Source organism: Hyla sarda, chromosome 2 (assembly GCF_029499605.1).
Source record: "Hyla sarda isolate aHylSar1 chromosome 2, aHylSar1.hap1, whole genome shotgun sequence".
NCBI lineage: Eukaryota > Metazoa > Chordata > Amphibia > Anura > Hylidae > Hyla > Hyla sarda.
In genome coordinates, this window is record NC_079190.1 from 422,428,479 (window position 1) to 422,441,389 (window position 12,911).

Consider the following 12,911-nt stretch of genomic DNA (forward strand, 5'->3'; position numbering starts at 1 on the left):
TCTTTCAATATAGTTTTTGCATTTCCTGTGAGTATTTACACTTTTTTTTTTACCAGTCAAATCCCTGAAGTCGATGGTAAAACATAGATGGCCACATAGCACACTAGCAGGACATGAAAATGCACCCATAACTAAACAAGACTGGAAACATGGATACTGGTAACCTCAGAAATGAGGGCACTTTTTACTCTTAGTCTACTTTACATCTTACACGTAGCCTACATTTGGGGAATACATAGCGTACCGGCAGAACAATATTCTAACGCATACAGCAGAGTTAAATGGACTAAGCATAGCCTATTGGTTACTATGTTACTATACTTTTTGGTGAGCCTCAAAATTGTATCCAGTTCTGCAAAAAAACTAAAGTATACTCTCAAAAATCGACTTAAAGGGGTACTCTGGTGGAAAACACTTTTTTGAATATCAACTGGCTCCACAAAGTTAAACAGATTTATAAATTACTTCTATTAAAAAAATCTTAATCCTTCCAGTGCTAATCAGCTGCTGTATGCTACAGAGGAAGTTGAGTTGTTCTTTTCTGTCTGACCACAGTGCTCTCTGCTGACACCTCTGTCTTTTGTCAGGAACTGTCCAGAGTACAAGCAAATCCCCATAGCAAACCTTTCATGCTCTGGACAGTTCCTGACATGAACAGAGGTGTCAGCCGAGAGCACTGTGATCAGACAGAAAAGAACAACTCAACTTCCTCTGTAGTATACAGCAACTGATAAGTGCTGGAAGGATTAAGATGGTTTAATAGAATTAATTTACAAATCTGTTTAACTTTCTGGCACCAGTTAATTTGAAAAAAAAAAAAAATAGTTTTTCACCGGAGTACCCCTTTAAAGGTGAACATAGCCTTAGAATTGTAAGAAATAGGCATTTACAAAAGGTAACAGTGGTAATGCCCATGGCAACCAAATTACTAATTCTCTGAAGAATTTGGTTGCCACAGGCAAAATCAGTATCCTCTGTGCAGCATTCTCTGTGTCTGCCCACTTCTATTAAGGTAACTGCAAAACAGTGGAAAGGAAAATACCTGAATATTAAAATCTAAACATGTAACAAGGCTTAGTGCTGTCAGATCAGCCCTGCCTATGTCATCTGAGCGAGCCCAACAAAGGGATTGTTTTGATACACACACACGCATTTGCCTGAACCGGGCATGTATCTCCCTGCATTATCAGGAGGCCGTTGTAAAGCCACCAAATTCCCTGTCTTGAGATTTGCAGCTGGTATGACCCCAGCATGTCTTGTGGCTGTGCTGCAGTCAGAAGCTCCGGTTATACAGCATTAAATATTAACTATGTAGCATTAATAATGAAGGATGACAGCTCCTTAATCAGGCAGTCCAAGGTTGTCATTGCCTTCCGCATTTTTTCCTCCAGACAGCGCATATTCGTTGCAGAATGGTGTGATCTTCTAGCTCCTTATGTAATGCAATACAAAAAATGTTTAGGGTCCTTTGTCCCTTAATGTCACGGATGGCATAGAAAATAATATTGTGGTATCATCACCAGAATCAGAATCCTCTTCATCTATCTGACTCATGTACCGCACGCTTGCAGGATGATACTCTGCGATCCTTGTGCCGTCACCGAGTCTAGATTGGAAGGCCACCTGGAAAAAAAATAATAATGATAAATCAGAGTTGCAGAACCAGCTAGCATACATGTGTTCTCCTGCTTTGGTTAGGTATTACATTGACACATAATGCAGCTGGAGACTAGGTGTTTTATAGGACATGCTAATATAATTATGGAGGTGGGAATAATAATATTTTGCTATGATTATGCCAGTGGAAAAAAAGCATAAAATGTTCTGCAGGTCAGTGAGTAAGAAATCTTTATAGTTGGGATACAATCCAACATCATTTACATTGCTGTACACAGCCCAACTCTGGATAGTTGATGTATAAGCTCAGGAAACCCTGAAGTGAGTGAAGAACAGTTGCAAAGAGTATCCTGGAGGACCTGTCCTATCCCGTTATTACACATAGAACGCATTGATGTATATATGAACTGTACAATACTTAAAGGGGTATACTACCTACATATATTCATTGCCCTATGCTCAGTATAGGCCATCAATATCTGATTGGCTTGCTGCTAATACCTGGCACCCCCAGCGATCAGTTGTTTGGTAGAGTCACAGAGGTTGAGCCTACACTGCAAATGTAATTGGAAGCAGGTCACTCTGTTCACGGTCTCGTAGCTGTGCTGGATTACAGCTACTTGAAGTGAATGGGAGCTGAGCTGCAGTTACCCGGTATGACCACTAAACAGTGAATGGAGCTGTCTGCTTCCAGCTCCATTCACAGTGTAGATCTGGCTGTGGTGCTCTGCCAAATAGCTGATCACAGGGGTGCCGGGTATTGGCAAGCCGCCATTCAAATAATGATGGCCTATTCTGAGGATAGGCCATCAATATGTGTAACTGGAAAACCCCTTTAATTTTCCCTGTGATGACATTAAACACTTACTGCCAGGTTTCCCCACAGATAAGAGGTCAATGCTAAAGAGACACTGATCAGATTGTCAAGAGACCTTGCTAACAAGTAGGGATTGTCCAAAGCATAAAACCCCTAAATTATTAAATGTTGGCAAAAAATTTCATTAAACGAGTCAACATATAAAGGCAACTCCATATATAATAAAAGCCACCCATTTTAGACTGCTGCAGGTGAAATGTAGTATTACATGGCACTCATATAAGTAAATGGCATAGTAGCAAGAACGGCGCTGGAGCAGCTTTTAAGCTGGCAAAGCATTTCAAATAGCTGTGGGCCGACAGCTCTTTCTCTACTAGTCCACACAGACACATGCTCACTCGTCTGAAATAGGAAAAGGGGAAAAATAGCTGGATTGGGCATGTTCAAATCCAACTTGCCTGACTTTTGTCTTCCCTAATGACCACTATAAATGTTAGATGGTTGGCGAATCCCACTGAAATTAATGGATTCTGCCAGTTTTAATACAATGTCAAATACCTTAGATTAAAATGAGCTGAACCCATTGATTTCAGTTGGATAGGTCAACCATCTTAGGCTACTTTCACACTGCCGTCATGATTCTGCCTGTTATTGACCCATTATTCATCAATAATGGATCATGAATTAACCGATCAAATAACTGATCACAACGAATCATAATGGATGGCCAGTGTCCATTATTTTAATGTATGAAGGAAAAAAGGAGGAGGAAAAAACAACGGGGCGCTCCCTAGTGTAGTATTTCTAGGATGGAAGAAAAAAATGGTGCAAATACCATCCACCAAACACCCAAGGTGACATACTGACCTTGAGTGGATGTATGAAGAGGTCAGTGGGGCCTCTGTTGTGTAGTTGAGGGTATGTAACGATGAGGTTGTCACAGTCTGCTGCTCTCACCCCTATTTTCCGTGTTCCTGAGGGAGACGGACAACAAGGTGATGTGGAGGGTTCAAAAAGATCGGGTTTTTTTGAGAGCGCTACTGTATTTCAACGGGAGTCAGAATGAAACAGAGATCGAGCCAGCACTTACGCAGGACTAACTTTTATTGGTAAAAGAAGTCAAAAGGTAAAACAGGACAACATGTTTTGGCACACACTCGCGCCTTCCTTAGATCCACAAATATAATTTTGTGTAGTCCTGGCCGGGGAATCCTGCGGGCGGGCAGCCCACCCGCAGGATCCCCCGGCCAGGACTACACAAAATTAGCAAAGTCTTAGCAAAGTCTTCAGTAGCTCCTGTGACTTAATTGGAGCCTTTCACAAGGTTTGATTGTGACGGATCCATCTGCTGGTTAACCTCTTGGCCCCAATTAGAACGTTGTGCTTAACCGCAGACACCTCTGCATTCCATTCGTACGGGTGGTCTTCGTTCGCCGACCACGAGGCGGCGGCAGTTTTTGGGACCCGAGGAAAAATCAGCAGTGTTCTGGGATGGTGATTGTCTCTGTCCTGGGAGATAATTTGATTTCTTCGTCCTGGGAGATAATTGGATTTCTTCGTCCTGGGAGATAATTGGATTTCATCCCAGTTGTCTGGGGGATAGAGAGGAGGGAGGTATGGGTAAAGTGGGAAGGGCTTATGTTGAAGCCACTGCGATTGGCTACTATCCACTATGTTTTACAGCCTTCCAACAGGTCCCCTAGGGGAGTGTCCACCTGGTGGAGACCTGCATAAATACCGGGCTGGTAGCCCCATTAAATGCATTCCTGTTTGACCGCCAAGACGGAGCTGGTCTCGTTTGTGGGGGGAATTACTATTGGGACAGCGTTTTTGTTATTTCTAGCTATGGAAGGAGTTTGACTGATTTGCTGATCGGGAGCGTCCGCGTTCGTATCGGGAGTTGGACGGTCGGCTGGAACCAACCTGCGTTCCTGGAGAAGGGGATCATTCCAAGCGACGGCTTCCTCTACCTGTCGGGGAGTGTAATAACATTGATGAACCTTGTGGGTCAAAGGCTGTGTCTGCAAAGCCCAGAGATGGAGTAATCATACTAATCATAAAGCCCAAAGAGGGTATAGAGTGATAAAGTTGTCTGGTAAATACCGGAGGGCACATCACAGATAAAATGTGCAGGTAAAGGAATAAATAGAAATCATCCAAGGTGAGAAGCCAGGACATCCAGTATAAGCAAATTCAGTAGACTAGGCATTAGACACACAGTGCTATGTTCAAAGTAAGGAGTCAGCAGATAAGTGGGTTACCAAATACACGGTCCATGGGTCAAAAGCCAGAAGAAGGGCACAGAACAATAACATCAAAATCGGTAGAATAGGGGATAAGTGTCACATTCCGGGGAGGGGGGGGGGGGGTTCTGACAGCTGGGACCCCCGCAATCTCCCACCCGGCTCACTGTATGAATGGAGTGTGTCGACCACTGCATGAAGCGGTGGCTGACATGTCCCCTCCATGCATCTCTATAGGACAGCCGGAGATACTTGAACACTGTATCTCCAGCTCTCCCATAGAGATACATCTAGGGGGAGTGTCGGCCACAGCTTTGTGTGGTGGTCGACACTCTCCCCCCCCCCCCCCCCATTCATGCAGAGAGCTGGGCACTGGGTGGGAGATTTCGGGGGTCCTGCGGATACAGGATAAGTTTTGTTATAATGCATAGCCTCTTTAACAGCCTGCTTAACAACAGCATTGGACGTCAGAATCCTGATTAGCTTGGCTTTCTAATGCACTAATTGGCCAACTAGATCCCCCATCCCCCTTCCCAGACAATCAGCACTAAGCAGAAGAGACTAGAATCGATGGAGTCTGGACAGGTAAGTATTTTACACTAGGTGTGCTGAATTCCTGGATTCTTTTATCTCACCCCACTGTCTCCTGGTACAGGCTGACTGTGTGAGTGTGTACACATTAAGGGTCGTACAGTTCAGTTACTACTGCATGCAATAATTGCACAGTGAGACCCTACCCTAAATCTGATAGCCTACATGAGATAAATTGTAACGGTACACAACTCACATCAATATAGCACCTACTGACTCTTACAAGCAGCTGTAATTAACATAATTATAAAATAATTAGCAGATTTCAGCATAACTGCTCCCCTAACTGTTTTGGAAGTGTAAAAAAGTTTAAAAATACACCCACATTACATTTGTGATGAGTAGAGTGTATTTTAGGAAATGATCAGGGGACATGTGTCATAAATTTGCAGATAGAAAAGTAGCATAAAATGTGACCACCATTAATTACTTTAAAATGCTTGAGAATCTCCATTGAAACGAAAAGAAATTGAAGAAGCGGCAATGATGAGAACTGCTGTATGCTGAACAGCCTAAAAAAGATCCCAACTCTACTTAACCCTATGTTATTCCACAATCTGCAGCATAAATGACTGGATTTTGCTTTAAAAGGAACAAGTGCCTGGCCAAGTCACAAGGTTTTCCCATTAATACACATAGGTCTAAACTGATGACTAATGTTAAAGGACAACTGCAGTGCAATATACACGTATCCCCTATCTACAAGATAGGGGATAAGTGTTTGATCGTGGGGGGTCCGACCACTGGGACCCCCCCCCCGCGATCTCCCTAACGGGGCGCCACCATTAGCGCTCAGAGTGAGCACTAAGGCACGTAGCGTAGACCTAGCCCTCGTCCCAATACAGTTCTATTGGGGGAGGCACAAACGCTGCCTCCCCGCCTCTCCCATAGAGATGTATGGAGGAGGCGTGCCGGCGGCCCCGTACAGGAGATCACAGGGGGTCCCAGTGGTCGGACCCCCCGCGATCAAACACTTATCCCCTATTCTGTGGATAGGGGATAAGTGTTAATCACGCTGCAGATGTCCTTTAAATTAAACATATCAAATTAACACACGTCGATAACTGTGCTGTTTCTATGTGCTTTCATTGTTTCAATAACTGGTGGCACTTGGCTATATCCAACCTATGGAATTCAAGCTGGTCTATTAATTTCTATCTCCTGCTTTCAGTCGCAGAAGTATTGCCACCTAGTCTCCCTGCACATGCAAGAGGGAGGATTGTGGGAAAATGTGTGAAACCAGAATTTGGAGAGAAAACAAGATTGATGGGTTAGAAGAACACTACAGTGATGTAACTTATTTTACCAAAATCTGCACAATATACTACTTCACAATATGTATGTGTCATACAACTGATTTTACCACCTTTGTTAATGGTGAAATCTCTTTAAGGGGGGGGGGGGGGGGTTCAAACCAACTAGTGCCAGAAAATTGAACAGATTTGTAAATGACTTCTATTTAAAAAATTTAAACGTTCCAGTAATTATGAGCTGCTGCTGTAAACTACAGAGTAAGTTGTGTAGTTATTTCCAGTATCAACACTGTGCTCTCTGCTGCCACCTATGTCCGTGTCAGGAATTGTCCAGAGTTGGAGCAAATCTCCATAGCAAACCTCTCCTGCTCTGGACAGTTCTTCACATGGACAGAGGTGTCTACAGAGAGCACTGTGGTCATGCTGGAAAGAACTAAACAACTTTCTCTGGAGCATAAATGGGCAGTGTCAGATTTAAAAAAAACTTTTTATATGTTGTACATCTTGGCAAACATTAACCTGTCTAATATACTTCATAAGAAAATGTTATTTCCTTTTTATATAAATCATGGCTTATAAAATCGCGGCTCTGTCCAAGCTGAAGCACAGGCATGGACAAAGTCCAGTAAGTGAGGGTGGGCTAGCACTCCTCTGTGCTCTCTCCAGTTTGATAGTACTCCTCTGTGATCTCTCCTGTCTGATAGTACTCCTCTGTGCTTTCTCCTGTCTGATAGTACTCCTCTGTGATCTCTCCTGTCTGATAGTACTCCTCTGTGATCTCTCCAGTCTGATAGGACTCCTCTGTGCTCTCTCCTGTCTGATAGGACTCCCCTGTGCTCTCTCCTGTCTGATACCACTCCTCTGTGCGCTCTCCTGTCGGATAGTACTCCTCTGTGATCTCTCCTGTCTGATAGTACTCCTCTGTGATCTTTCCTATCTGATAGTACTCCTCTGTGATCTCTCCAGTCTGATAGGACTCCTCTGTGCTCTCTCCTGTCTGATAGGACTCCTCTGTGCTCTCTCCTGTCTGATACCACTCCTCTGTGCTCTTAGTACTCCTCTGTGATCTCTCCTGTCTGATAGTACTCCTCTGTGATCTCTCCTGGCTGATAGTACTCCTCTGTGCTCTTAGTACTCCTCTGTGATCTCTCCTGGCTGATAGTACTCCTCTGTGAGCTCTCCTGGCTGATAGTACTCCTCTGTGCTCTCTTCTGTCTGATAGCACTCCTCTGTGCTCTCTCCTGTCTGATAGGACTCCTCTGTGATCTCTCCTGTCTGATAGCACTCCTCTGTGCTCTCTCCTGTATGAGAGTACTCCTCTGTGCACTCTCCTGTCTGACAGTACTCCTCTGTGCTCTCTCCTGTCTGATAGCACTCCTCTGTGCTCTCTCCTGTCTGATAGCACTCCTCTGTGCTCTCTCCTGTCTGATAGGGCTCCTCTGTGCTCTCTCCTGTCTAATAGTACTCCTCTGTGCGCTCTCCAGTCTGATAGGACTCCTCTGTGCTCTCTCCTGTCCTATATTACTCCTCTGTGCTCTCTCCTGTCCTATATTACTCCTCTGTGCTCTCTCCTGTCCCATCAGACAGAGGAGTGCTAGCCCACCCAAACTTACTGGACTTTGTCCATGCCTATGCTTAAGCTTGGACAAAGCCATTATTTCTATTAAAAGGAATTTTCGTATGAAGTATATTAGAAAGGTTAATGTTTTGCCAAGATGTACAACATATAAAAAGTGTTTGTATCGGACAGTGCCCATTTAAAATTTTTAAATGAAGGTAATTTACAAATCTGTATAATTTTTTGTCATCTGTTGATTTGAAAACATATTTTGTCTCCGGAGTACCTCTTTAAATCTTTGATTAAAGGGGTTTTTCAGGGATAGAAACACAAAACGTATTTCTTCCAAAACAGCAGCATCCTTGTCTTCAGGTTGGTAGTGGCATTACAACTTTGCTCCACTCACCTCAATGGAATTGAGCTGCAATACCAAATACAGCTTGAGGACAGAGGTGGTGCTGTTTTGGGATAAATTAGTAGTGAGGATGTTAAACAGTGGATAGGTAAGGGTGCCAGGTTTTGGCACCATGACGATCAGTGATTGATTACCCAGCCCAGAAAACCTCTTTATGGTGTATTCACACATACAGTATCCACAGATTTCAATGTAAACTAAATGAATGAACACATCATCAAATCTGTGCAGGATACTGTATGTGTGAATAGACCCTTAATGTGAGCAGTCTTAGCTTTATTAGTGAATTGTTATCTGTCAAATAAATGTTTCCTTTGAATGAAGCCTCTGTGGAGTGAAAAATAACTTAAATGAGTACTCCTTTGCTAGACATGTTATCCCCTATTCAGTCATCCCAGTCATCTGGTGCATAGAGCGAACTCCGCTCCACGCCGGATAACCAATGAACACAGCCACCACGTCCCCTTCATTCATGTCTGGGAGGAGGCGTGATGGCCAAGTACTAGCCGTCACGCCCCCTCCCATAGACATGAATGGAGGGGGCGTGGCGTCATGATCATGGAAGCCCAAGGCTTCTGTGACCGTAACGCCAGCCCGGAGATTGAAGGGAGTCTCTGCGGCCGGACCCCCCGCAATCAGACATGTTATCCCCTATCCTTTGGATAGGTGATAACATGTCTAGGGGCCATAATGAAAAGACCAGCATATGCTCAACCACTGCCCTATTAAAAAGGGGTAGCCCTGCTCCTGTGATTAGTGGAGGTCCCAGCAGTCGGACCACCACTGATCAGACACTTATCACCTACTCTGTAAATAAGTAATAGAATTGGATTATAAAACAACCCTTTAATTCCATCCTATCCTTCCGAAGAGGCTATCCTTCTCCTTGTACATAATTTAGCATGCATGTGTTTAAACCACACGTCTCATTAAACATATGCACCCTTCCCTGTTTACATAACAATGTGTAGACCTAAAAGAAAAAACCTTGTCTTATTTTTCCTCATATTTCACGGCTGACCTTTCACTTTCTGCCATAGACACTTTCCTAGGTCTTGTAACACTCAGGGTGTAACATCAAGCTCATTATTATATTTAGGCAGCTTTTGCAATCTTGAAATATTCCACGAGATGATTTGCTATTCACTTGGGCTACAAGTGTGCAATCTCAGTCATTATGGATTTCTATTTCACACATCGAGGCATCACTCTCTAGAGCCGCACACAGCGTTTAGGGGGCCGCTGTTGCTTTAAAAGGAGCATGGAAATGCCTTGGATGCGCTCCAAGACACACGGGCCCCAGCCGATGAGGAGGCTGTGATGCTTTGCACTTAGCACTTCAAGCTACAAGATTCTGCCACATGCTGATAGCCTGCTGCTTGAATTACCACTTGCCAGTCTGAAGCACACAAATATCTGCTGTAGTGTATGTGTTGTCATATGTTATTTCTTTACACTCTGAGTCACGGCCATCAGCGTCTGTCATAGGATAGCATTCATCTTCTGACAACATTCACCTTCCCTGCTAAACAAGAGTCCTGCCTTCCCCAAGCCTGTCTTTATCCGCTGACAAAATTAACTTGGGGTGCCGGCTCCGTGAATTGCTCTGTAATTATTTCAAGCACTCTTCTTCGCACGAGCTTCCGTCTGTAGCCAGCCAGAAACGGATGCTCTCTATGGAGATTCTCCCAAAGCCTTTTTAATACTGAATGGATCAGAATTTTTTCTTGCTACATAAAGATCGAGAGGCAATTGTTTCATGGGTACGAGGCCGAATCCTTGGTCATCAAATATATATATATATATATATATATATATATATAAATATATATTATTATTATTATTATTTTTAATTCTGCAGAGTCTTACATTTGAGAGTCCACAAGTAAATGCAATATCCTTCTCAGTGCTAGTGTTTTCAATGAAGCTAGAACAGCTTGCAGAATTTCAATAACGTATGCTACAGTAAAACCTTCCTGGAACTGAATCTATTTGCATAGCTCAAAAACATGGTTATGTATCTATACACTAGATCTGAGCTAAACTCCAGAATGCAGTGTTAAACTGGCTATGCACATTACATTAAAGGGGTTATCCAGGGTTAGAAAAATATAGCTGCTTTCTTCCAAAAACGGCTCCGCATCTGTACCCTGCTTGTATATAGTATTAGGACTTGACATTCCCTTCAAAGGACCTGAGATGCAGTACTATACAAAAACTGAGGACGTGAGTGGCACTGTTTCTGGAAGAAAGCAGCTATGTTTTTTCTAATGCTGGATAACATCTTTAACCCCTTCAGACTAGGACAAATGCATACGTCCTATCTGCCAACACGCTGCTGCAATAGGACATATGTATACGATCTATTGATCTCCTGCACTGCGTGATGCGCAGCAGGAGATCAGAGACAGGACCCCCCCCCCCCTGTCAATCACAGCCCAGATACTGCCACAACTGCCGAGACCAAGATCGCGCTGGTCTCAGCAGCATTAACCCCATAGATGTCATGTTCATGGCTTCTATGGGATTGACAGGGGCAGGAGGCTTCTCCTGTTCCTCATTGGCAACCCGCGATACAATAATTTTTTTATCCTAAAATAATGTAGTACTGCAGGAGATGGGTAGAGAGTGGGCAATATAAGGCATTAGGCATTAGTAAAGATAAAGGAGCAATGGTACAGGAGAAAGGTAGACAGAGAAGACAGTACTGCAGCAAAGGGGTCAATAGATGAAACATTACTACAGGACAGAGACTGAGGAGACTTTGCCAAAGGAAATGGGTAGAGAGAGACTGGCAGTACTAGAAGAGGGGTAATCCTACAGAATTGGGTATAAAGAGAGAAAGACATTACTATAAGAAAACAAAGGGGGCCACTATGCAGTGGATAACGGGACAAAGGGGGCTTAATAGTGTCCAATTATCATCCACAGACTTAAAGCGTACCCGTCAGATCCAACAACATTTTTTTTTTTTATAAATCACTCATATCACCTAATCCTGACCATGTACATCTAATTTTTATGTGTCTATCACCTTTATTTATTTTTTTATTACACTTTTAATTTAGCTCACTAGTCTGAATTCCTCTCAAAGGGAGGGGGCGTGGCTTCACTGTGCAGGTCTCCGCCCCTCCCTCAGTATGCTGTCTGCTCACATCTCCCCTAGCATTAGCAAAACTACAACTCCCAGCTTGTCCTCACTGACAGTAGCGGAACACAAGCTGACAGTGGGAGGATTTTTCTGCCAGCTGTGAGCCCTGTACTCACAGGTGTCAATCAAGGAAGTGTGTCCATGACATAGGTGATTCTGCATGGACACAGCAGGACTAATATGTGTCCAAGCAAGCAGGGGGGGCCAGTTGTTTGACTGGCTTTTTCAGTATGAAAGGGTGCAGGAAGCAGGTTCAGAGCAGTAGGGGTCAAGATGGAATAGATGGACATTGTGGAACACCATACTAGGAGGCAGTGATGTCAGACGGATATCACCCTCATGTGACAATCCCCAAGAAGGGCAGGTGCATCAATATTATTTACCCTGTGAATAAAGTGGCCCCTGGTGTCCTGTCCAGAAATCTTACTGGCCAATAACCAAAAGCTTACAGGACTCCTGAACAGAACTTCACTGCAGACATCAATACATGCATGAGGCTTTCCGGGACAGCTATTAAATTGGATGCAGTATGGTTGGGATGTCTGGATAAGTACACCTGCATTATGGCTTCAACACCAGAACACTCTAGTACAGCTGCACCAAAATCTGAAGTGTGAACAAGCTCTACGTACAAATTGATGTAGTGCAGGAATGACACAAATAAACATAGACCACCCAAAATTGTCAAAATTTGTTTTTGGAAAATGGCCTATATGCAAAATGTATGGTAAACTGAAAATTTTGGTCTGAATAAGTGGACAGTGTTTTTGAGAGGTTTTAAAATCTAAAGGGTCCCACACAATTTAGGGGACGTGGAATTATGTACAGCGTTCAGTTGTGGCTATGGGACAACTTTACTGGGTAGAAAAACCTCTTTAATGGTCTATTCACACATACAGTATTCTGCGCAGTTTTGATGCACAGATTTGATGCACAGGATTTTCTGCTGCAAATTTCAATGTAAACTGAATGACCGAATACAACTTGAAATACTGCGCATCAAATTTGCATGTAAAATCTGCGCTGAATACTGTACGTGTGAATAGACCCTAAGGCTAGGATTCCACTTGGGTTTTTTTCTGGCAGTTTTTGGAAAACTGCCGCCGCAGTTTTTGAGCCAAAGCCAGAAGTGTATTCAAAAGGAATGGGAAATATAAAGAAAGGACTTATACTTCTCCTCCCTTATGAATCCACTTCTGACTTTGGCTCAAAAACTGCAGTGGCAGTTTTCCAAAAACTGCCAGAAAAAAAAAACAAGTGGAATCC

At 43.5% G+C, this 12,911-nt stretch overlaps 1 protein-coding gene across 6 annotated transcripts in view; it reads right to left on the bottom strand.

Moving 5' to 3' along the window:
* Nucleotides 1-547: 547 nt before the first annotated feature.
* The window catches only part of LOC130356858 (cyclic AMP receptor-like protein A), a 738,932-nt gene continuing 726,568 nt past the window's right edge, over nt 548-12,911 (bottom strand). For 3 of the 6 annotated variants that reach the window (XM_056558908.1, XM_056558911.1, XM_056558909.1), the window contains 2 exons: nt 1,521-1,623; nt 548-1,432 (listed from right to left, as the gene is read on the bottom strand). In XM_056558908.1, coding sequence (XP_056414883.1) covers nt 1,308-1,432; nt 1,521-1,623 — 228 coding nt within the window. In that variant the 3' untranslated portion in view covers nt 548-1,307. Of the gene's footprint in view, nt 1,624-12,911 lie in introns of all 6 variants that reach the window. The other 3 variants (XM_056558914.1, XM_056558913.1, XM_056558912.1) reach the window with 3 other exon arrangements.